Source organism: Labeo rohita, chromosome 16, assembly GCF_022985175.1.
Source record: "Labeo rohita strain BAU-BD-2019 chromosome 16, IGBB_LRoh.1.0, whole genome shotgun sequence".
In the NCBI taxonomy this organism is placed as follows: Eukaryota; Metazoa; Chordata; class Actinopteri; order Cypriniformes; family Cyprinidae; genus Labeo; species Labeo rohita.
Genome location: NC_066884.1, coordinates 26,163,447 through 26,189,855, shown reverse-complemented (window position 1 = coordinate 26,189,855; position 26,409 = coordinate 26,163,447). Strand labels below are relative to the sequence as shown.

Here is a 26,409-nt window from a genome sequence, read left to right as displayed (position 1 = left end):
AAATGGTGAAGAATGTAAAGACTATTATTAAGCTGTAATTAATGCATTTTAGCCACTGTTGTTAAAGCAACAGGAAAATATGCTCAAATATGTGATGCAGTGACATATGACCATTTGTGCAAAAACGAGTCATCAGTGAAAACATTCCTTTCCCCATGATGTTACTAAGAAATAAAAAAAAACACAGTAAAAACATCATTATGAGGTTTACCTCCGACTTTTCTCACCATCTCATACATTTTGTTTTGCATCAAATCTGTATCTGTAAAATCAACAGCAGTCACCGAGAACCAATAATTCTCTTCTGCATGTCATGTGCACGTTCTTTAGTAATTACTTTATGAATTTAATTTTTGTCTCTCGACAATTATGAATAAATATAAAACTAAAGCAGACAGAAAAGTGATTTATTTGTGATTTGATGGTGTGTCTTTAGAAGGCCCCCTTTTAATATGTCATGACCCATTTGTTTTTAGTCCCTAAATTCAGTTTAAAACATAATAGGATTTATAAACCGAATAACAGAAATGAATAGAATCAGACATGCAGAAAAAAGAAGAAAGAAAAAAGCAGAATTAAGCATCTCATTATGATGGGTGGATATTTGCAGATGTTTACATTTAGAAAAAAAGTGGTAGATATAGACTCTTTATTCAATGGAAATTACAATAGAATTAATTCAAGAGATAAAGAGCTTTCCTAAGGGGATACTAACAAATAAACAACTTGAAAATTTCAATAATTTATCACGAATAACATGTAAATACAAATAGTAAAAACAATGACAATAATATAAGTTTAATAACCTAAACATATGCAATTTGTAATCATTTGTTTAAATGAAATGATGCTATAGATTGTACATTATTGTAATAAAATGTGTTGACATCCATGTGATTATTCACAATTTCTATATTATAGTCAATTTTTTGATATCCAGAGTTTCATTCATTTAGCTTTTGTTACTATGAATAAAACTGAGGTAATGCTAGTGATGCTGTAAAAAAAATTAAAGAATACTTCCGAATGCACCATTTACTAGAGTTTACTGTAGTTTTAACTATAATAATTTCCCCCCTTACATTGATAAGTTTTGTATGTTTTGGCTTATTTATGAAAAGGACTTCTGCATAGCCAGACAGAACTGGAATTTTAGGAATTGGTTAGTGGGTGAGGGAGGGGCTCTGATCGGACTGTCAAAACAATGGTCTGTGACTGACTGCACAGATACTGAGTTAGAGCAGCGCTGTCAAACTAACAAAGTTAGCCAGGACTAACGTTAGTGTTAAGATGTTAGCATTAGTACATGACAGCTGACTTCAAAAATATCCCAGAAAGCAAAATGTCCGTTTGGTTGAGTGGCAGCTGCGCTTTAGAAAGTTAGACAAAACTTAGCTAACTTTAGATTGACAGATAGCTTGTCAGTTTAGCTTAGCCATGACAGGGAAGTGCTTATTCCTCTCTCATGTCAGCCACTGGGCTTTAACTGTGGAACAGCACAGGTGAATGCTTCAGATTTAAAGAGCACTGCACTGTAATGGTTAGTTTGTAAGATTAGTTCATTTGGGCAAAAAGCTAACCTCTAACCCAAGGCAGATTAAGGTTAGCCTGCTAGCAGCGAGTAAAACCACTGACTAACCACGAATCTGTGTCTGTGGGAATTATGAGCACCAGTAATATTTATGCAAGTCGCAAACGGAGGAAACCTGTCCAGAAAAGGTAATGAATCATTGTTTTACTAAGGCCATGCTTGGTTAAACCTGTGTACTCAGTTTATAGTACTGTCTGTTAACCTGTTTATCCACCTAACTTAACCATGTAACCACACAAGTGGCTATCATTGCGTAGTTAATATTTATTTATAGTTGAATCTGAATAGTTATTCATTTAAACTTTGTTAGTAAAATGACGGTATATCGCTGCACTCTTTCTAAAATCTAGCAGGTTCTGTGGGGAAAACTAGTGAGATGCCTAGCTATACTAGACATCATTTTTCGGGTAGCTCATAAACGATTAGTTGATTTGCATCTGCCACAGAACAGACTAATTAATCAATAGGGTTTTGCACATTTTATATTTGGATTCTGTGTAATGATTTCCTATTTCTGAATATTAGAACATCAATAATTGACTAATAAACAAACAAACAAATAACAATTTAACTCAAATAAACTAAATGACTTTTTGTTTTGTTTATTGTGCTGAACAAAAAGATAAAGTGATAATCTGATGGTTCTATTTTGTTTAGGAGTGAACCTACACATTACAACGTATACATACATATACATATACATATAAATATAACATAATATTATATTATATTATGTCTATTTTTATTGTTGTTGTTTTTTTTTTAATATGTATATTTTTAATTTTAATAGCAAAATGTGGCACATTAAGGCTAAAACCCTGATTTTGTAATTGAATATGTGTAATATATACCCACAATGGGTAACAGGGTTGTTAATGACAGATTTACCAAAAAAGGTTACAGGTTTGTGAATTAATCATTAACGACACCTATTCTTTTTCACGAATGTGTCTTGAGAGTAAAAAGAGTATGTGTACATCATCTGAAAGCTGAATAAATAATCTTTCCATTGATGTATGGTTGGTTATGATAGGACAATATTTGGTCGAGATACAACTACTTGAAAATCTGGAATCTGAGGGTGCAAAAAAAAAAAAAAAAAATCTAAATATTGAGAAGATCCCCTTTAAAGATGTCCAAATGAAGTTCTTAGCAATGCATATTACTAATAAGAAATTAAGATTTGATATATTTACGGTAGGAAATTTACAAAATATCTTAATGGAACATGATCTTTACTTAATAAAAAAAAAACGATAATTTTGACCCCTGCAGTGTATTGTTGGCTATTGCTACAAATATACCCGTGCTACTTATGACTGGTTTTGTAGTGCAGGGTCACAAATGGTTATTGAATATAGGTGCTCAATGACCATCTTACCAAAATGTGGGCCATGTCTAAATACTGGTCTGAAAGCAGGTAGGGCAACGTTCCACTTTTCTGCCAAGTTCAGCTCCAACCTTAATCAAACACACCTGAACAAGCTAACTGAAGTCTTAAGGATTACTAGAAGATTACAGACAGGTGAGTGTGATCAGAGTTGGAGCTAAATGTTGCAGGAAAGTGGTTATTGAGGGCCAGAGTTTCCTACCACTGGTCTTAAACCTTGCTTTTCTGATTACGTCTAATAAAAAACCTAACCTACCAGAATAAGCAACAAAGTTGTGAAGTAAGCATTAACAAAGCTGTCACTCATTAGGGACTGACTAGTTGATATGATATAGGTCTGAGTTTGAAAGCTGTTTACAAATTTCCTTCCCAAGACTCAATACTTACCTTCGTATTTCGTAGCCAGGTTTAATTATTTAGGTGATTGTTTGACTGTACTCACTATATGTGAATTAGTGCTGTCAAATGATTAATTGCGATTAATTGCATCCAAAATAAAAGTTTTAGTTTACATAATATGTGTGTGTTTAGATTTATATAAATACACACACATACAGAAAATAAACTTTTATTTTGGATGCGAGTAAATGAGAACTCAGCAAAATAATTTACTCACCCCTTGTCATCCAAGACGTTCATGTCTGTCTTTCTTCAGTTGTGAAGAAATTATGTTTTTTGAGGAAAACATTTCAGGATTTTCAGAATTTTTCTGCCCTGATTTTGAACTTCCAAAATGTAGTTTAAATGCAGCTTCAGAGGGCTCTAAACAATCCCGGCCAAGGAAGAAGGGTCTCATCTAGCAAAACGATCGGTTCTTTTTTGTTTTTGTTTTTTTTTATCGGAAAACAAAAATTTGTGTACTTTTAAGCACAAAAGTAGTGATGGGAAGTTCGGATCATTTTACTGACTCGAACCTTTGAGTCTCGTTTAGCAAAATGAACGAATGAAATGGGTTTTTCGAGTCATTTTGGTAATTTTAGCAAAATCAGCATCACATGACAGCCCCATAAGATGAACGAATGACTCGAAAACCGAAAGGCTCGAAACAGGTGAACTAATTCCAGTACAGAACCTAATAGGATGTTGCGCATGCGCGACTGAATGAATCACTCCCCGAGACGACTTGTTCTTCCTGAGTCACATTAAAGATTCGTTCAAAATGAACGAATCGTTCAAGAACGACCCATCACTACTCCATAGCATCGTGGGCGCGCATTCCAGAGCCCGTGCTACACGAGCGTATGTGCTTAAAAAGTACACAAATTTTTATTTTTCGAAAAAAATGACTGATTGTTTTACTCGATAAGACCCTTCTTCCTCGGCTGGGATCGTTTAGAGCCCTTTGAAGCTGCATTTAAACTACATTTTGGAAGATCAAAATCGGGGGACCAATGAAGTCCATTAAATGGTGAAAAATCCTGAAATGTTTTCCACAAAAACCATAATTTCTTTACGACAGAAAGACATGAACATCTTGGATGACAAGGAAGTGAGTAAATTATTTGTAAATTGCTGTTCTGGAAGTGGACTTCTCCTTTAATCGACAGCCCTGAAGTGAATGATAAAAAAAAATATCTCTTCTTAATGGAAAAACATACTACTGGGTAGCAGAAAACTTTCCAAATTTGATATTATGACCGTCTGTCTGTCCTATCATATATGCTGTTCTAAAAAATGACAGTAAATCTGAATATATTCTTCTTTTTTTAGTGTGAATCAGTCTCCACCTGAATGTGTCAAATCGAATCCATCCAAAAGGCATCGGGACCGGCTAAATGGGGAGTTGGACAGGTTGGCCAGCCAGCTTCCTTTCCCGCAGGAGGTTATATCAAAACTGGACAAACTCACCATACTGAGGCTAAGTGTGAGCTACCTGCGGACCAAAAGTCACTTCAATGGTAATGCATGATGAACAGAAGCTGCAGTTGTTTCAGAAGTATATTGGGGTCCATTGTATTGACGCTACATAAATTTATGGATGCATGAGTTGATGCAAATTTGAAAGATTATTGTATTTTCTACAAAATTCTGTCAGTTTAGTAGCTTGTGGATTACAGACATTTTAATGCCTGCATCCAAAGGCAACACTTTTCAACACATTTTAACACATTTTAAAGGGGTCATCGGCTGCACATTTTCCACAAGCTGATATAATTCTTTAGGGTCTTAATGAAAAGTCTATAATATACTTTGGTTAAAAATTCTCAATGGTTGTGTAAAACAACACCATTTTTAACTTGTCAAAATGAGCTCTGCAAAAATCATCCCATTCTGAGGGATCGTTCCTTTAAATGCAAATGGGCTCTGCTCGCCCCGCCCCTCTCTTCTCTCTGCTACTCTGAGAGATTGTTTACTTTAGCCGCATTCAGCGCGTTTAGCTGTGAAACGTTATTAGGAAAGGTGATTGCAGAGATTCATAAAAAAAACTGCTGTAGGTGAAGCTGGATCACAAATGATTTGTGTGAACATAAACGGATATATGTAGATCGGGAGGCACTTTCCCTTCACAAACAAATGTAATCCACTGCATCTTCAGTGGCTCAGATGTCGGGAGTAAATGACGACCACTATGTTCATTATTACATCCAGCAACACAACACCTCAATCGCTCAATCTGAGATATTCTTGTCTAACTTACATCCCTGCTTCAGCATCGCAACAATGGAGGTCGGACTGTTACAGCTGATCTGTAAGACGCTCATGTCAATCAACTATCGTGGGAGCGGCCTCTGTCGGTGTGATGCCGACAGGCATTTGAGAATGGCTCGATTTTAAAAAGGGGATATTATTTTTACAGATTAATTAAAAACCACTGCATGGATTTTTGTCATTATAGGGTAGATTTGTACATACACTGCCAACACACATTAATGTTAAAACAGCATGTAAAAGTGAAGTTTGCATCCGATGACCCCTTTAAATAGTTCAAAATAGTTTAAATCCCCAAACAAATCCCCCCAAAAAGCCCCAAATTCTAAAGAACCTCAAAATGTGCATATTTGTTTTCCCATATGAGAGTCTGCCACATCACAAGGATGTTTGCGGTATATTTCCCCTTCAGTGGTGAAAAAAACAGGGGGCTTTTTCGAGTAACAGGATGCCTCTGGGGTGTGTGAGATCCTGCGGAAAATAAAATGAAAATTTGTAATCATATATATAACTTTTCAGTCTTTTTTAAGTCTGGATAAGAAATGCAACAATAGCATTTTACTTCAAAGAGCAGAAAATACAATTGTTTTGCCTAGTAAATTTCACTTAAAGGAGAAGTTCACTTCCAGAACAACAGTTTACAAATAATGTACTTGTCCCATTGTCATCCAAGATGTTCATGCCTTTCTTTCTTTAGTGGTAAAGAAATTATGTTCTTTTTGAGGAAAACATTTCAGGAATTATCTCCATATAGTGGACTTCAATGGTGACTGTGAGTTTGAACGTCCAAAATGCAGTTTAAATGCAGTTTCAAAGAGCTCAAAACGATTCCAGCCGAGGAAGAAGGGTCTTGTCTAGCAAAACAATCAGTAATTTTCTAAAAAATAAAATGTATATACTTTTTAAGCTCAAATGCTCATCTTGTCTAGCTCTGCGATGCGCATGCGTATTCTGTGTAATCCGGGTTAATACAGTTAGAGTATGTTGAAAAATCTAATTTTCTCCTCCAACTTTAAAATCATCCTACATTGCGGAAGTACCGACCCAGTGTTTACAAAGTGAACATGCAAAGAAGGTCAAACGCCCTTTACAAAAAAGATTTTAAAGTTGGAGGAGAAAATGAGATGGGGTTTTTCAACACACATCACAGAGCTAGACAAGACGAGTATTTGAGGTTATAAAGTATATACATTTTTTATTTTTTTTTTAGAAAATGACCGATCATTTCACTAGATAAGACCCTTATTCCTTGGCTGGAATCGTTTAGAGCCCTTTGAAGCAGCATCAAAACTGCATTTTGGATGTTTAAACTCACAAGCTCCATAGAAAATAAACATACAAAAAGTCCTGAAATGTTTTCCTCGAAAAACATAATTTATTTATAACTGCAAAAAGAAAGACATGAACATTTTGGATGACAATGGGGTGAGTTCATTATCTGTACATTTTTGTTCTGGAAGTGAACTTCTCCTTTAATGACTACCCGAGGGTGGATGTTTTCAGAAATACTAATATGTTGTTGAAATCATTAACATAAGAGGTTTACCTGGCTTTAGGCAACAGGCTTTTCCCCTCAGCATTAAGATATGGAAGTAGGACAGAGCAATGCATGCAAGCAGTTCCTCCTTTTGTTCGCGGTAGATTGAGTGCTTATCACAGGACATCCCGGTCTCTCAGCAGTTTTATCTCAGGATGACCCATATTTGGGAACACAAGGAGTATCCATAAGAATTGCTTTGTAATGTTATAATAATAGAAGAATGTGGCCAGATGGTTCTTTGTTCTGTTGGGATGGATAGTTTTTTTTTCTTGCATCTGGCCAAAAGATTTTGTGTGTATGAATTCAAAGCACTGATTGTGCACTGTTGGTACTTGAATAGAGATTATATAGCGCTCTAGAGTTACAATATGCATGCAGGGCTTAACAGTAACAATGATCTGATGGCCTGGAGGAACAATCCTAAACTGTGTTGAATTCTGCTTATTACGATGTTTACAATAGATAAGGTCAGTTTTGTTGAAATTACAGAAATAGCTTGTGATAGTTGAGCTTCAAAGAGATGTTTTGCATTAGGGACCGATATGTGTTTTTCAGGGCTGATGCCGATATAAATTACAGATCAAGTAGACCAAGGATGCCCAAACTCGGTCCTGGAGGGCCAATGTCCTGCAGAGTTTAGCTCCAACTTGCTTCAACACACCTAGCGGGAAGGTTCTAGCAAAGCCACTAGAAGGCAAGTCTGCAACCATTAGTCGAAAAAGCATAATGGCTAAAGCTAACGCTTCCGGTCTGGCAGTATGTGGGAAAGGAGACCAGAGGCCGTTTTCTTTGAATGGATGTCAGTGGAGGAGAGGCTTCACTATGCTGATAAACCGCTTTTAAGAGGAAACGGCTGATCATTTAATTAATCAACAGCCTACCTGCTAATCTTCAACATGTTTTACACTAAACAATACTTTTGGATTGAACTATTTTTAGAAGTTACCATGAAAAAAAGCTGTTTTATAAGTTAAGTCACTGACTTCTTGCGACAAGTGGGATTCAGTTTACGGCACTTCTCGTTCATTCCTATGGTATCCGTAAACGGCGACTGAGTGTTGCACAACTGACTGAAATTCAGTGACGTCAAGGCTGTAATGTGATTGGTTATTAAGGACCACGTGATCCAAGTTAGCCGTTACGCTTTCTCCAAAAGTAAGTAATACAGACCCTCTCATATCCCTATATCCAACTCAAACACAACTGTCTGTAATTATCAAGTGCTCCTTCAGATCCTAATTAGTTGGTTCAGGTGTGTTTGATCAGGGTTGGAGCTGAACTCTGCAGGAAGGTAGATCTCCAGGAACAGGGTTGAGCACCCCTGCCCTATTGTAAGAAAATCTCTGGTTCTCATATGCCTAGTAAGAGCTTGATTAGCTGGTTCAGGTGTCTCTAATTGGGGTTGGAGCTAAACTCTGCAGGACACCAGCCCTTCAGGACAGTTTGGGCAACCCTGAAATGGACTGATAACCAATATTTTGAATTGATATATATGTCTGCACTAAAAATGAAAATTAATGACAAAATTAAAAATAACAAGGCCTCTGAAAAACTTTCTTTAAATGCTTTTAAATTTTATCGACAAATTGGTTTTGAAAATGACAGATAACTGTAAAAATGCTTAATATTGGTGCTAATAATGGGCCAGGCCAATAATCGGTTGACCCCTATTTGTGTGACCGCTGTTGTGCCCTGAAAATCATTGTTTCCACAAAAATGAATTTCTCAGTCATACTGTTTGTTAGGGGTGGGGGAAAAAATCGAATCGAATAAGTCTTCTAGCAATTCGCATCAATTCACAAATTTCAAAAATCGATTTTCTAGTTAATATAATAATAATAGCCTGGCCTAGGCCTAATAATAATAACATGATGTTGTCAGAACAAAACAGCAACAGCAATGGAGGAAGAAAAAGAAATACATCCTGCCCCATTTTCAGTGAGGGCGAGTAATTATTGATCGGTAAGCACTGCCGCTCCGTAGTATACACAGAGTACATGTGATCACAAATCTCGAAAGAGAAAGTAAAAAGTGAGCGTATTAATAACGGCTCCTGATGCGCGCAATTTATATACAGTATAATTACCAACAATATAATTGCGAGAGAAAGCATCAAATTATATATTTTTCCTCCCATCTCGTATTTATTCCCTTGAATTCAGGCACATCCCTAATTAGTGTAAAATATTTTTGATTTATTTAGGAAGATAATAGTTATTAGGAAACACTGATTTCTTCAGTCAGGACTACCCATACTATAGACTGGTGTGTTTTTGTATCAAAATACTGTTGCATTTGATGTCCATTGTGATGAAAAACTGAATCTTAATTAAAAATCGGAAAATCCTGAATCGTTTTTTAATCGAATCGTGACCCCAAGAATCAATATGAATCGAATCGTTGGGTACCTAAAGATTCCCAAACCTTACTGTTTGTATTGTATTTTTTATCCATAAATGCAAACTAAGCATATATAGTACTTTAAAAAACCTAAAATATTAAAATATCTTAAAATAAGTATTATTGATAATACTATAATACTATTAGGTTTTTGATTTGCAATAATAGCTAGAGACTTTACAATTATTTTACTAATTTTAGATTAGTTTTAAACTAAAAGCTACAAATATATATACACACTGCATACACAATGTTATGACATTATGCAAAAAAGGGGTCGACTGATTATCGGCACCGATATTTAGAAGTTTTGTGGTTATCGGTATCGGTCATTTTCAAAACCGATTTGCCAATAAAATAATTTAAGCATTTAATAAAAAGCATTTACAGAAAATGTTTTAATCTCTCTCTCTGCAAATATAAATACTGAACTGCTGTCCTGATCAGTCCTTTAAACACATGTTTGAAATGTTAATAATTACCTTGTTTAATAACAGCCAGAGAATAGACTTTTATAGAGTTTAATATCAGAGTTTATGTGGTGTATGCATGTATTTCAGACAAGCCTTGCACAGTTATGCTCTCATGGGCGCAGCTGTACATCCTTATTGAGATTTATAAAGGCAACAGTCCAAGTTATGTTAAGCAAGAAGCTGTCAAGTGAAAAAATACACAGAGTCATTTTTCCAGGGAAGTTACTCAATCATTATTTAGAAAAGATGAGGAAATCTAAAAATGTATAAATAAATAAAAGGCCGGGAGTAGTGACTGAATGAATTGAAATTCACACCTGATTTCTCTTAGCTTACGTTCTTCTGTCTGTCCTGACTAATGCAGAAGTGTGGTGAGGTGACCAGTGCTGAAGCCATTCCATGAGAAACAGGCTAAGCAGGAGTGCTGATTGTTGCGTGTGTGTTTTGTGTGTAATTACTCCCACTGTCTGGAGGCCAGTGCTGGGGAGGGTCTAGGTTTGCGTGAGTAATTGAAACAGACTTGTTGACCTCTTGACTTTGGTGAAAAGAGTTACGAAACAAATGTTTGATAGTTACTGGCTCCGGCAGCAAACTTTGACCTGAGGTGCTGCGTAGCATCAAAGACCCTGCCAAGGTCTGATGTGAACCAGTGTTTGGAGATCTTTAGGGCCAGACATTGACAGACTTTGCATAAGAAGAGTGCAGGAACACCACTTGAGATATGATCTTAATGTTTCACTGGCACACACTTCCAAATCCAGCGGGTTGTTGACACAATGACTGATACTCACTTTTAAATCCATTAATGTCATCTAGTAAGTGCAGGCTGTGGATAGATTCTTTGTTCTCTATGGAAATGAGTTTGCCTGGCAGAATCACAGTACTTTTCGTGTCTTCTTGCTTGTTAAGAGTTAATGTATAGTAAATGCGCTTGAAGAACTGACTTTCGCAATTGATACATTTTATCAGTTAATTAGTTACATAATAGGGTCTCATTTTTAAAAAAATGCATTTTATTTATTTTAATTTGTTTAAAGATATATTTAATATTTATTAGATAATGTCATTTTTGAGGTCAGTGTGAAATAACTGTCCTGAAATCATAATCAAGAAAAAAAATTACAGCTTTTAACTCTTTTAACTGTTTAAACACAGACATAAAAATGCACTATCCAGACTTATTATTTTTATAATTCATGAATTAAATCATTTTGTAATATGATTTTAATGTACATTTTCCATGGTAATGCAATGTCTGATTTTAAAATGCCTTTCAAAGGATGAATTTTAAGATTTTAAGTTTTGAACTGATATATAATTTCTTATGATTTCTAAAACGTGAGAAAAAGGCAACGAAAAAGTCTTTTGTCAGAACTCATGTTATGAAATATTTAATCTATTACTTTTCCTACATAATTTGTAACACAAAAATATGATAAAATATCTATTTAGGAGTCTTAGACCTTTCCAACGATGTATGGTTTGTCATGATTAGATTAGGATTTATTTGTAATATGGTGAAGTAAACTTAGGCGTCCCACAGAGGGTTAAATAATTAATTTAATAAAAATGTTAATAAAATGTTTAAAAAATAATAATTAAAAGCGCTAACGAAAACATGTATACTTGCTTGTATTTCGGTAGTAAAGAAAATCTGTTATTATTTTTTTAACTTTATGACATGTTTAGACTTAAAGTTTTTAAAAAATGAAAAAAAATAAAATAAACCAATATGAATACAAAAAGAATGTGGCACGTGTATTTAAACTAGATCTTTATTATTATGGACACTCTTATTTGTTATTGACCCAATGTCTGTGTTTTTACAGATACTTGCCCTTGGATGTCATAACCACTCCATGAGCAAACATATGCGAAGTGTGCCAAGCAAAAGTGTATTGTTAACCATTGGGCATTATAATTAACTTTCAGTTTTTGGTAGTTCAGATGCCAACAGCTCCACGTTTCAAGTTGCCATTGTTAGACATTATTTCCAATTTTCCTCTCACAGTCATTACTGATGCAGGAAATTCGTCTTTTGATTATGCCTGATCAAGTACCCTCATATGATAATGTTACATAACAAATTGTTATCCATAACTTCCTCATCGTGTCTTTGATAAAGAATGTGTATGATCTCTTTTAGCTATTGTGCAGAGCCATTTTAATGCTTGTTTGCTGTTGCAGTGACCCTGAACTCAAAGAACTCCAACCAGCCAGCAAATACAAAACCACACATTCAGGAGCTGCCAGAGGGAGAATTGTTGCTACAGGTGAGCTCATACGTGTCCTTTAAAACCGTAATACTTGAATCAAACAACACAGAGGAGACAAAAACAAAATAAAATGGATTAAAAATGATATTTATTAATAGTGTAACTTATTTTCATAGGCTATAAATGGCTTTGTGTTGGTGGTCGCCTCTAGTGGGACAATTTTCTATGCTTCCTCCACTATTGAGGACTACTTGGGTTTCCAGCAGGTTTGTACTGGTTCACATACTGTATATATTGTGTATAGAGCATTTAAAGGGATAGTTCAGACAAAAATGAAAATTCTGTCATTAATTACTTACCCTCATGTTGTTCCAAAGGCATATGACCTTTGTTCATCTTTAGAACACAAATTAAGATATTTTTGGTGAAATCCGAGAGCTTTCTGACCCTGCATAGACAGCAGTGCAACTGACATGTTCAAGGCCCAGTAAGGACATCATTAAAATAGTCCATGTGACATCAGTGGTTTAACCGTAATTATGAAGCTATAAGAATACTTTTTGTGTGCAAAGAAACAAATAATGACTTTATTCAACAATTTCTTCTCTTCCATTTCAGTGTTGATGTCCTTACTACCTTTCTAGGCATTTAATGATTCAGTTGAACAGAATGAAAAATTTCATTTGTGTTCTGAAGATGAACAAAGGTTTTAGTCTTGACAGAATTTTTCATTTTTTTCATTACGTTAAGCGTTATGCACCTGATTTAACCCATTTTACTTGATTATTCAGTTGTTGTGAAACACCAGCATCTTTAGAATTTATTGTGTGTAAAATTCCAGCTTCTTTTCACAAACATGATTCTAGAAGCATTTCCTCACCCCAATCGGAAGTCAAGCTGTAAACAGATGCTAATTTTGATTAGTTTGTTTGGGTGCCAGGCAAAGCAGGCTCTGCACACATTTAGGTCTTTATTTCAGCATTTAGATTCAGATTTCTAAATTTAGTTTGATACATTTTACAACTGTGATGAGCAGCTGCGAAGCTACTTAGAGTGGAGCCGATGTGTTTGTTTTGCAGTCTGATCTCATCCATCAGAGTGTTTCTGAGCTTATTCACACTGAAGACCGGGCTGAGTTTCAGAGGCAGCTCCACTGGGCGCTCAACCCCAGCTGCACCCTAGACACTGGACAGCTAGTGCAAGGTAGAAAATAACTAAACATCTCTCCAGACAGACCATGAGCAGACCTGGGCATTGTGCCTGCACAACTGAAAAATTCTGTCCTCATTCCATCAACACAAAGAGTCAAAGAAGATGGATTGCATGTGTCTGCAAACAAAGTTTGACGAAGTTCCATTGTGAGAGAAAAAACATTCTAGTTTACAATTTTCGGGCAGTAAATCCATGCATAACATGATTTTAAAGCAATAACAATAATACACTTTTATTTACTTCTTCACAATGGATCTGAAATATCATCACTGTTCATATAGCGAACAGTTTGATAATGACAATGTCCTTTATTTTTTCTCAGAACAATAAATTGTTTGTGTGATTGTGTCTTTAACCAACACACTTGATTTCAAGCAATCTGTATGTTTTACAAGATGTTAATTATTGTAACAAAATAAGAGAGATCATAGAAAATGCATGTTATTTTTTAATTTAGTACTGACCTGAATAAGATATTTCACATAAAAGACATTTACATATAGTTCACAAGTGAAAATAATAGTTACATTTTTAAAAATGACCCCATTCAAAAGTTTACATATGTTTGATTCTTAATAATTGTTAAGTGAATAATCCACAGCTGTTTTTTTTCAGTGATAGTTGTTCATGAGTCCCTTGTTTATCCTGAACTGTTAAACTGCCTGCTGTTCTTCAGAAAAATCCTTCAGGTCCCACAAATTCTATTTTTTTTTTTTTTTTTTTTTTTTGCATTCGTGTGTATTTGAACCCTTTCCAACAATGACTGTATGATTTTGAGATGCATCCCACACTGAGGACAACTGAGGGACTCATATGCAACAAGAAGGTTCAAATGTTCACAATGCATTAAGAGCCGGGGGGTGAAAACTTTTGAACAGAATAAAAAAATGTGCACATTTTTGCTATTTTGCCTAAATATCATATTTTTTTCCATTTAGCACTGCTCTTCAGAGGCAGACGATACTTGCATGTTTCACAGAAGACAAACTAAGTTAAATTTACCCTGATCTTCAAATTCAAAAAGTTTTCACCCCCAGCTCTTAATGCATCGTGTTTCATTCTAAAGCATCAGTGAGCGTTTGAACCTTCTGTAATAGTTGCATATGAGTCCCTCAGTTGTCCTCACTGTGAAAAGATGGATCTCAAAATCATACAGTCATTGTTGGAAAGGGTTCAAATACACAAAAAATGCAGAAAAAACAAATAATTTATGGGACTGGGACTCATGAACAACTATCACTAAACAAAAAAAAACACAGCTGTGGATCATTCAGGTAACATGGAATTAAGAATCAAGTGTATGTAAACTTTTGAACAGGGTCATTTTTAAAAATTCAACTATTATTTTCTCTTGTGGACTATATTTAAACATCTTTTATTTGAAATATAATATTCAGGTCAGCACTAAATAAACATAACATGCATTTTGTATGATCCTTTTGAAATTTTTGACTTCAACAGTATATATATATATATATATATATATATATATATATATATATATTTTTTTTTTTAGTTACATGTGGTCTGAGGTTTCAGATTTATACATGTAACAGCCTTTTATATCTGGTGTTGAAAGGCTGTGCCAGTCTCATTCTCAACCAAGCTGGATCAGTTTTCATTAAAGATCTAACGCTTGCCAATTTGAAAGGCCTGTTGTTGTCGGTACTGTATACTCATGACAGCTGTGCTAGACAGCGCACACACTTAGCAATAATCCAGCCATCAGCAAGGACACAACTTCAATGAGTTATATAAATGCTTACACAGCAGGGGCCGAAATACTGCCACTGATGCAGGGGCATTATGTTCTTGTTTTTTTTTTACCTTATGTAATCTTGGACTGTTTTGTATTTACTTGTGCTTTTCTTTATATACAAGTTTTGGTTTGTTTTTGTCAAGCTTCTCATGATGCACCACTGCCACAGACGTATTACAGTCCAGAACAGTTGCCACCGGAGAACTCCACCTTTCTGGAACGAAATTTTGTTTGCAGGTTAAGATGTCTTTTGGACAACTCTTCTGGCTTTCTTGTAAGTTGAAAATGATCATGAATATATTAAAGTGAATAAATAAATTAAATATGGACTTTCTATATTCACAGATTTTTTATTCATTTATTTTTATTTTTACAGAATGTCCTTAAGTAACCATAATTATATAGACTTCTGAATTCATTACCACAGCTGGCAAGATAGGGAAAAAAACAAAAACATTTTACACAAGTTCTAGGAAAATTATACACTACCAGTCAAAAGTTTTTGAACAGTAAGATATTTACTATATTTTTTAAGGAATATTCTCTTCTGCTCACCAAGCCTGCATTTATTTGACCCAAAGTACAGCCAAAAACAGTAAAATTTAGAAATATTTTTACTATTTAAAATAACTTTTCTATGTAAATATATATTAAAAAGTAATTTATTCCTGTGATTTCAAAGCTGAATTTTTTAGCATCATTACTCCAGTCACATGATCTTTCAGAAATCATTCTAATATTCTGATTTGCTGCTCAAAAGCTTTTTTTGCAGGTTTCTTTGATGAACAGAATGTAGAAGAGGAAGAATAGCATTTTTCTGAAATCTTTTGTAACATTATAAATGTCTTTAGGAGCACTTTTGATCAATTTAAAGCATCCTTGCTAAATAAAAGTATTAGTTCCTGAAGGCTGAAGCTAGAAACAAAGTTTGAGTCTATTCATTGAAAGATGAGTAATGTGGGAATTTAAAACAGTGTGCACCTCGAAAGCCCTGTGATTAGGTATTTTTGCTGTAAATATCATTGTATTGTACATCACTTTCTTGAGGAGTACTAATAATAATATAATAATCCAGACTGACATCTTGTGCTTCTACATGTTACGTAATCCACACAAAACAAAAGATACTTTTGTTAGTTTTGTTTAAACTAATATTAAGATGTTCTGTCACGTTAAGGCTATAATGACAAATCTTTTTAATGCTAAGATCATATTTGAGACAGTCCTTGTTTGGATGAGTTAATTTTTAGTTCACGGTTTCCACAAGGCTTGGAGTTATGCAGCCTATTGAGATGTTTTTCAGTTAACTGCCTCTGCTAGATCATTTCTACTCATAGACTTCTTAAAGGAGAAGTTCACTTGCAGAACAAAAATGTCCAGATAATTTACTCACCTTTTTGTCATCCAAGATGTTCATGTCTTTCTTTCATCAGTCGTAAAGAAATTATGATTTTTGAAGAAAACATTTCAGGATTTCTCTCGATATACTGGACTTCAATGGTGCCCGTGAGTTTAAACTTCCAAAATGTAGTTTAAATGCAGCTTCAAAAAGCTCTAAACAATCCCAGCGGAGGAAGAAGGGTCTTATCTAGCAAAACGATCTAAAAAAAATTTACAGCTTATACTTTTTAACCTCAAATGCTTGTATGTCTAGCTCTGCGTGAACTCTGTGTATTATGCTTCAAGACAGTTAGGGTATGTCGAAAAACTCCCATCTCATTTTCTTCTCCAACTTCAAAATCGTCCTCCATCGCCTTTTTGGTAAAGGGCGTTTGATGATCTTTGCATGTTTACTTAAAGTTACGTACTTAAAGTACGTAAAGACTCGGTCGGTACCTCTGCAGCGATGTAGGACGATTTTGAAGTTGGAGGAGAAAATGAGATGGGAGTTTTTCGTTATACCCTAACTCTCTTGAACCAGAATACACAGAGTTCACGCAGAGCTAGACAAGATGAGCATTTGAGGTTAGAAAGCATATAAATTGTCAAAAAAAAAAAAAAAACTGATTGTTTCGTTAGTTAAGACCCTTCTTCCTCAGCTGGGATTGTTTAGAGCCCTCTGAAGCTGCATTTGAACTACATTTCGGAAGTTCAAACTCACAGGAGTCCACTGTATGGAGAAAAATCCTGAAATATTTTCCTCAAAAAAACATAATTTCTGTACATTTTTGTTCTGGAATTTAACTACTTTAACTCGATAGCCTTCAAACAACACAAAAGAAGATATTTTGAAGAATGTTGGTAACAAAACAGTCTGGCTTCCATAGTATTTTTTTTCCATAATATGAAAGTCAATGGCTACGGTCAACTGTTTAGTTGCCAGCATTATTCAGAACATCTTTTTTTGTGTTGTGAAACTTATACAGCTTTGGAACAACTTAAGAGTGAGCAAACAATGGCAGAATTTTCATTTTTGGGCGAACTGTCCATTTAAGCACCAGTTAGCACTTCATTAGTACTTTAATCAGTTGTGTAGTATAAACAGTTTTTGAGTATTTATCTGATTGTATTTTCTTGTAGCTCAAACAACAATCCTTAAATATCATGCATAATGTTTTCCTGTTGGGTTCAAAGAGAGGTCAATGTCTTGCTTATCTCATAAAAGAAGTGATTATGAGATAGCAAGAGAAGGCCCAGATGGAATCTGCAAATGTGAATCATTTTTTTGTGCTAATTTATGGTTAAACATAGCTAAATGCTGTGGACTGTGGTTACATATGGTCAAATGGTGTTATGGTGTTATATAAATGGCTTGTATTTTTATAGGCCATGAAGTTTCAAGGGTGTTTGAAGTTCCTGTATGGGCAGAATGAGAGGACAGCAGATGGGAAACCCATCCCTCCTCAGCTGGCCCTGTTTGCCCTGGTCTGCCCTCTGCAGCCACCCTCCATACTGGAAATCCGCACCAATAGTGGCTTTTTCAAAACTAAGCATAAGCTGGATTTCACGCCCACCGCATGTGATGCAAAGTAAGACATATAACCTCATATAACATATAACCTTCACTTTATCTCTTTAGATAAGTGAAAATATTAAAAATGATTGACGGTAGCACAAAAAAAATTCTGAACAATAATTGGCTCATACTTCTGCCCTCATACCATCAGTATCTTGTGTTTTTTGTTCCTACACAGAGGGAAGATTGTTCTTGGCTACACAGAGGAAGAGCTGTGTTACCGTGGCTCAGGCTATCAGTTCATCCATGCAGCTGACATGCTGTACTGCGCTGAGAACCACATACGGAGTAAGACTCCCTTAAATAAATGTGGAAAAAGAAAGTCCACTCACCTCACTCCCTCCCACTGCTGGATTTCAGCATTTCATGTGTCATGGAGGTCTGACTGTTGTGGAAATATCTGTATTTCTCATAAAGGGACCATTCACCCAAAAATGAAAATGAAAAATCATTTACCCACGCTCATGTTGTTCCAAGACATATTCAAAACACAAATTACCTTAAGATTTTTTTTTAAAGGTGATCAATTATGCCCCTTTTTACAAGATGTAATGTAAGTTTCAGGTGTCCCCAGAACACGTCTGTGAAGTTTCAGCTCAAAATTACCCACAGATCATTTATTATATAATTTTTAAAAAACATATTTTTCAAGTGGAAGCAGAAACACACTTTTCATGCATGGCTCTTTAAATGTAATGAGCTGCTGCTCCCCGTCCCCTTTTCCAAAATAGGGCTGTGCCTTTACAGCTTGTACGTTAGTTATTCTGCCAAAAAAATGCTTGGTTTTGATTATCATGTCTATCATGCGGAAATGTTTGCAGAGAAAGGCTTACCAAAACAAAGTTTCTGTGTTGTCCTTTTTCATGTTTTTTGGGTTGGTAGATACACCAGGGACCTGTTTATAGCACTTAAACATGGAAAAAGGCAGATTTTCATATGTCTGTTTTAAAATATTCCCTCAACGTATTTGTACTTTTATTTAAAACTAAAATTTCCACACTTCAAACCTTACAAAAAGACATCATGATATGAGTCAAGCAGTTTATTTCAAGTGCTCTTAAAAGACATGATCTCTTTATGTGATGAACAAATTGAATTTAGGCTTAATTTACTTTCATAAACTTTGATCAACTCAAGTGCAACTCAAATACGCTTGCTTGAGGTATGAGAAGTAATGACAAATCTACAAATACTAAATACATATACCTGCCTTTGATCTTTTAAAAGGAGACTGATATCAAAAGCATATACTGCAATCATTAGTAATGGTAGCAAGATTAGTTGCTGATTATTTACACTAATTGAATCATTTCTCTCTTTTGCAGTGATGAGGACGGGTGAAAGTGGGTTGACTGTGTTCAGACTGTTGACTAAACAGAACCTCTGGGTTTGGGTACAGTCCAATGCCAGACTTGTCTACAAAAATGGACAACCAGATTGCATCATCGCCTCTCAGAGAGTCATCACGTATGCTGTTATTTGTGTCTTTGTGAAATTGTGACTCTTTGTCTTTCATATTGAACAACCTGTAAATGTTTTCCTTGTTGTTTTATTATAAGACAGCATTCATAGTAAAAATGTAACTACAGGTCATTTTTTACTTAATAAATACTTAATAGAATAATTGCATAATGTCAGTTTTAGGGTGTGCTGTGTCTAATCTAAAGGTATAGTTCACCCAGAAATGAAAATTCTGCCATTATTACTCACCCTCATGTTGTTCCAGACCTGTAAAACCTTAATTTATCTTTAGAATGCAAATTAAGATGTTTTTGATGAAATCCGAGAGATTTCTGACCCTGCAAAGACAGCAACGCAACTACCACGTTCAAGGCCCAGAAGGGTAGTGCAAAACACAGAAGAGAAGAAATTATCGTATTAAAGTCATTTTTGTTTTCTTTGTGCGCAAAGCACTCTTATAGCTTCATAAAATTACAGTTGAACCACTGATGGACTCTTTGGAGGTTCTATGCTGTCTATGCATGGTCAGAAAGCTCTCAGAAATGTCTTTATAATGAGTCCTTCTGTCTTCTGTAGGAACGAGGAGGGTGAGGAGAACTTGAGAAAGCGTGCTACGATGCTTCCCTTCAGCTTTGCTACAGGAGAAGCTGTTCTCTATGACATGAACCTGCCCAGATCTCTGGGTAACACAATACCTTCTGATACCACTGCTCTGGATGACGGTACCCAACCCAGAACCACTGGAACTGTAGATCCTGACTCCCTGCTGGGCTCCATGCTGAAGCAGGATGAGTCAATATATGTGTGTCCTGCAGATGAGCACTCACTGTCAGTACAGGGCTTAGGGAATGAGGATCTCAGTGAGATCTTCTCTAGTAACTGGCAAGAAGGTGTTCTTTCACTCTCTGAAAGCTCTCTTTTCAAACAACAGCCAGTTTCAGACAGCTGTGAGATATTGAACTTCATGCGCAGTTTAGAGATCAGCCCTGAAGATCTGAAGTTCCTTCAAGATGAACTCTTCCTTAGGATTGACCTTAATGGAAGGAATGACATGGCAGACCTCACAGAGGGCATCTTCTCCTATGTACAACACTCTCTCAGGACGAAGACAGACTATATAGTGTCGGATGACAACGTGAAGGAGAAGGATCTCATCGGGAAGCCTATGCAGACCTTCACACCTCCACAGCAGACATCTGCATGTATTCTACAGGATTCATCTGATCCCCTCACATTAGTACCTCAGGAACATCAGATGAGTTTTATAGCAGAACATCCTGAACCAAAAACACAATATTTCACACAAACACAACCTCACGATTTCCAAAACAATCCTCATAGACTCCAACACATAATGTTATACCCATGCAATGGGACAGAAGTCACACAATGCGATCTTTCAAACACAGCAATCCAAAAACATCAGGTTCAGATGATGACTCAACAGCCGCAGTGTTCATACCTTCCTCCTCTTCATTCGCTGGAGTGTAAAACACTCAGAAATGCACAGGTTTGTGGGAACCTCACTGAAGTTCTGGCCAGCGACACTCAGCAGGTTCCTCCTCTCTTCCAGCCAGAACTCCAGCAACCTGGATGCTTTTACCTGGAGTCGCCCCCTCTGGATCTGAAGCATCCTTACAGGAACCATCTAAGCACTTTGTCCTTCAGCTCCTCCCAGCAGCACTCTTCACCTTTTATCACTCCAGGTGACACAGGTATGAGCGAGTTTACTGCTCAGGACGTTGAGGAGCTGCTTAATGACCTGGATGGTGATGTGGAGAGGAACAGGCACTCAGGACCAAACAGAGACATGGGTGTCAGACCAAGTTTTGATCAACAAGATTACATAGGCCAGGTAAGAACCAAACCAAATGCCAAAGGCTTACCTACCTTCACTCTTAAACAAAAAGGTTCTAGATTATCATCAGTGGTTTTATGAAGAAGCTTTAACATCATTGGAAGCTTTCCATTACAGAGGTTTCTTCATACACTCTTAAAAATAAAGTTTCTTTATTGGCATCAGTGGTTCTATGAAGAATCTTGAACATCCATGGAACCTTTCAAATGCAGAAAAGGTTCTTTATTGTCGAAAAAAGGTTCTTTAGACTTTTAAAATGTTTTTGTCATTGAAAGGTTCTTTGGGAAACCAAAAATGGTTCTTTTATGGCATCACTGCAAAAACACCCTTTTGGAATCTTTATTTTTAAGAGTGTAGTGGAACAGGTTCTTTAGTTTTTGAAAATCTTCACAAAGAACTGTTCGCTGAATGGCATCACTGCAAAAATCCTCTTTTGGAAGAGTGTTGTTACTAGGTGGATCTTATGGTACTTATGATGAGATTAGAGATTTGATTTGTGATTAAATCAATGTTTCCAATGAAAATTTGAGGCTTTCAGTCGGAATGAAACAAAATATTGGTAATACTTGTTGGTCAGTCCCCAGTACAATTAAGGGATGGGTATTGTTATTCAAGAACTGATATTAAACTTACTTTATGATTTACTCACCTTCAAGCCATTCTAGGTGTATATGACGTTCTTCTTTCAGACCAATACAATCAGAGTCATATTAAAAAAAAATTCCTGGGCTCTTCCAAGCTTTATAATGGCAGTGAATTTTGAAGTCAGAGATTTTGAAGTCAGAGATTTTGAAGTCAGAGATTTTGAAGTCAGAGATTTTGAAGTCAGAGATTTTGAAGTCAGAGATTTTGAAGTCAGAGATTTTGAAGTCCAATGAAGTGCATCCATCCATTATAAAAACTACTGCCCAAAGATGGCAGATTACATAATTGTAGCATAAGCTTCAGTGAGAAGTGATGAATGTGGAACCGCAAAGCAGCAGTGTTGCCAAGTCCGCAGTTTTCCCGCGGAACTGGGCTACTTTAATACTGTTGCCGCGGGTTGTTTTTCATGTCTGCGGTTTAAAGCGAGCAAATTTTACCAGAGAAACCCCGCCAAAAATGTGTATTTTACTCGGCGGAATGCAGTTTTTAACGGGGGATCCCCCTCAAAACGCCATTAGGCTAGTTTTGAGTAGTAGTTGGGCAGGTTTTGTTGTGAAAACCTGGCAACCCTACAAAAACACTGGTCTCGAAAGTACAAAATAATGAAAATAAAGAAAAATGTTAAAGTGAATGAACACAAATGTCAAAGTATAATGTCATTGTAAGCAAGGGCTGCGACTGCGAAAATGTGACCTTTTTTTTTTGCAAGTGTGACTAGATTTTGTGAGCAGTCGCACTGGCACAACCACCGTGTTGTTTAACTCATATACGCTGTCATTTCTGTTGTATCTGAGAAACATTAAACTGCAAACAAAACAGGAGCACACTACTCGTTTGAGCTGCGCAGCCAACACAAACAAACTTGTCTGAGCTAAAGGAACCAAAGTTGATTTTGCGACACTGTTACTCACAGCGCTGCGAGATCCAGTGAGAATCATTTAATTTCTGCTTAGAAGCCTGTGTTATAAACAGCGCTGATGTATGTCAGAAAACCAGAAGTAGTAACACTAACTGTTGTGGCAGAAATAGTTGAATGTTATTACATTATTCTTATCGAGGTCTGTACAACCTTTTGAGAGAGAATTAGCACCTTTCAATGACTTTCAAGCATTTCACACCCCTATTTCCAGTACTTTAAAGCTCTAAAATTTGAAGGAATGACCAGAATATGCTTCAAAATACACTATGGTGAACATATTTTAGTTTGCCAAAAAAAGGACAGTGGGGGCCGGATGTGTTGGGGGTGAGAGAGGGGAATTAAAAACCCCCCAAATAGTTTAAAGTCAGCCCAATTCTATGCAGAAAATGCGGATTTGGCAACTCTGCATCCATCGGAAATTCCATCAGGAATCAGATTTAATTGATTATGGGTCAAGACAAGAGTGAATAGAAATGACTGACAAATCATGCACAAAACTGAATGTGAAATAGCTGTTCATTCAAAATAGATTTAAATACTCTGCATACAATAGCGGCTCCCTGATGGGCGAAAATATTATTCAATATTAGAATGATTGCGTGAGCAGGCAGTAATGGCCCGAAATTCAGCTGGAGTGGGATCAAGAAAACAGTCCCGCCTAGGGCTTTAAATACAAAAACACACACAATGAATGGTGACTAGTAAGCAAAAGCCAAATCCTGGACATTTGGGTGATTTAGAATTCCCGGCCAGACACATTTTTGTAGGTCCAAAAAGAGGACATGTCTGGGGAAAAGAGAACATATGGCCACCCTAGAGTGGCAAACAAACACATACGTAAAATAAAAAAAAAAATACATCAAATCACAATTAAAACCAGCAGAGGAGCACCTGCTGGTCAGTTCCATATAACACTATAGAAGAGTTATGGTGCATTTAGGAGGAGAATATGTTAATTTTCTATATAAAAATTAGATTTAGATAATAAAAGTACATTTTGTGTGCTTCCGAACTCAAGCTTAGTGTTATACTGTCAAATCTGTATAAACGTGAAATTAAACAGAAATGAACATATAATATTATTAGTTACTGCACTTATTAATGCAAAACAATAGTACGTTTATAAAATCATATTTTTAATATTCAACATCACCCTCCAGCGCTACCAAATCGGTTCCTGGTGCCACCATCTGTATGTCTTATGTCTTACGAGACTAGCATATTCTCACCGATGCTTACGCTGGTTTATGGTTCATAAAATTTTAAATATGGATATTTAAAGGCATTGATTGACGTCAGAAGGTCTTTATTAACCCCCGGAGCAGTGTAAAGTACTTTTTATGATGGATGGATGCACTTTATTGGACTTCAAAATCTAAACACCCATTCACTTTCATTATAAAGATTAGAAAAGACATGACATTTTTGTTATAGCTCTGATTATATTCACCTGAAAAAAGAAAGTCATATAGACCTAGGATGGTTTGAGGGTGAGTAAATCATTGGGTAAGTTTCATTTTTGGGTGAACTGGCCCTTTAAGATGATTCTAATGAATTTTGACACAGCTGTACTACAAACTCTAATAATACAAAAATCAATCAGTTTCAGAATGGAGGCCACGCAAACTACGCAATGGATAGTAACACGACACATCTGGCGCAGCATCCTGACCAGTGTCTGAACAACAACAGACCTCATCCAGACCTGTCTTTAGGAGGATACTTGTGACCAGTCAGGTGACAATAATGAAGGAACAGAGCAAAAAAAATTGCTGGAACTCAGATTATGCCTATTAGGGGTCACAATTCTGATGTGATGATCATTGGCTATGGCCATATGAACCCAAAATGCCTTGGCCAGAAAAAAAGCACCGGCGTAATACAGGATGAGGAGGAGGATGCAGAAATTGGGGTGAAGGAAAGACTGAAAATGGACAAAGTAAGGCACAAACGTCCTGTGGCTCGGCATGACATCTAAGATGAATGAAGAACCAGTTTGTATCAGTTAGATATTAGAATCATTCATCAGTGGCTTCTCTCTTAAATGAACAGTGCTGTCACAGTACTTTGATAAATGTCTCTCATGAGATGTCGCAAATCTATTGGCCTGTCAAAAGCATGTCCCAAAGCAATATATACAGTATACGCTAACTGTAAACAGCCTTCAGCAAATGCCAAACAAGCCATTTTTTGAAATATGCAATAACGTTTATAAAATAGGACAACATGTACTTTGCAGCTCTTCATATGCTAGCTAGTTTACTTTTTAAAATGAAGTCAAAAGCCAAATGTTGTATAGTGTGTGATTTACTGGGGTGATCTACTCAACGCTGGGACTTCCTGTCAGCAGTATTTTCAGTTAAACTGAAGATTTTTTAACATTTTTGTGGGTGTTTTTCTTACCTTCACTTTTTTGAATAATTGAAATCATTAAATGGTTTTCGTAGTATTTTTAGTATAGGATTCTGTTATGGGTGATCGGGAACCTGTGTGATTCATTTGTATAGTAATTTATCATTTTTTTTTTATCTTTTATTCTTTGAGGGAAGCTATTGAAGACAATCAGACATATGTAGCATTTATGAACAGATGAATTCAGCTGTTCACAGGAGACAGACTTTGACCAAACTATAAATCAAACAATGTTTGTACAACATTATGGACAAAAAAAGAAGAAGACCAAGGCTTGGAAGTTTATTAAAGGAGAAGTCCGCTTCCAAAACAAAGATTCACATATAATGTACTCACCCCATTGTCATCTAAGATGTTCATGTCTTTCTTTCTTCAGTTGTAAAGAAATTATGTTTTTTGAGGAAAACATTTCAGCATTTTTCTTCACATAATTGACTGATATGGTGACTGACTTCCATAATGCTGTTCAAATGCGGCTTCAAACGATCCCAAATGTACTTGTAAATGATCCCAGCTGAGGAACCAGGGTCTTATCTAGCAAAACAATCAGTTATTTTCATTTAAAAAAAATAAAATTTAAATACTTTTTATTCTCAAACACTCATCTTGCCTTGCTCTCATTAAACTCTGTGTATTCTGGCTGAAGACAGTTAGGGTATATCACAAAACTCTTATCGTATTTTCTCCCTCAACTTCAAAAATAATTTCAAAATCATCCTACATCGCTGCAGAAGTACCGACCCAGTCTTTTCAAAGTGAACATGCAAAGAAGATCAAACACCCTTAACAAAAAAGGTAAAACAGCGATATAGGGCGATTTTGAAGCTGAGGGAGAACATGAGATGGGAGTTTTTCGACATACCCTAACTGTCATGAACCGGAAAAAAAAAAAAACAGTTTAGGCAGAGTGAGACGAGACGAGCGTTTG

General features: G+C 36.0%; 1 protein-coding gene across 2 annotated transcripts; it reads left to right on the top strand.

The window, feature by feature from the left end:
* The first annotated feature begins 1,205 nt into the window (after nt 1-1,205).
* On the top strand, nt 1,206-26,382 carry ahr1a (aryl hydrocarbon receptor 1a). 2 transcript variants are annotated; one of them, XM_051131490.1, is made up of 11 exons: nt 1,206-1,719; nt 4,692-4,879; nt 12,231-12,316; nt 12,436-12,525; nt 13,339-13,462; nt 15,374-15,504; nt 17,997-18,199; nt 18,365-18,474; nt 19,512-19,653; nt 20,224-21,502; nt 24,679-26,382. In XM_051131490.1, the coding sequence occupies exons 1-11, from the start codon at nt 1,664-1,666 to the stop codon at nt 24,796-24,798; spliced, it is 2,529 nt and encodes an 842-aa protein (XP_050987447.1). In that variant the 5' UTR covers nt 1,206-1,663; the 3' UTR covers nt 24,799-26,382. The 2 variants fall into 2 exon arrangements, with proteins under 2 accessions (XP_050987447.1, XP_050987446.1); XM_051131489.1 differs by having other exon boundaries at nt 24,673-26,382.
* Nucleotides 26,383-26,409: the final 27 nt, after the last annotated feature.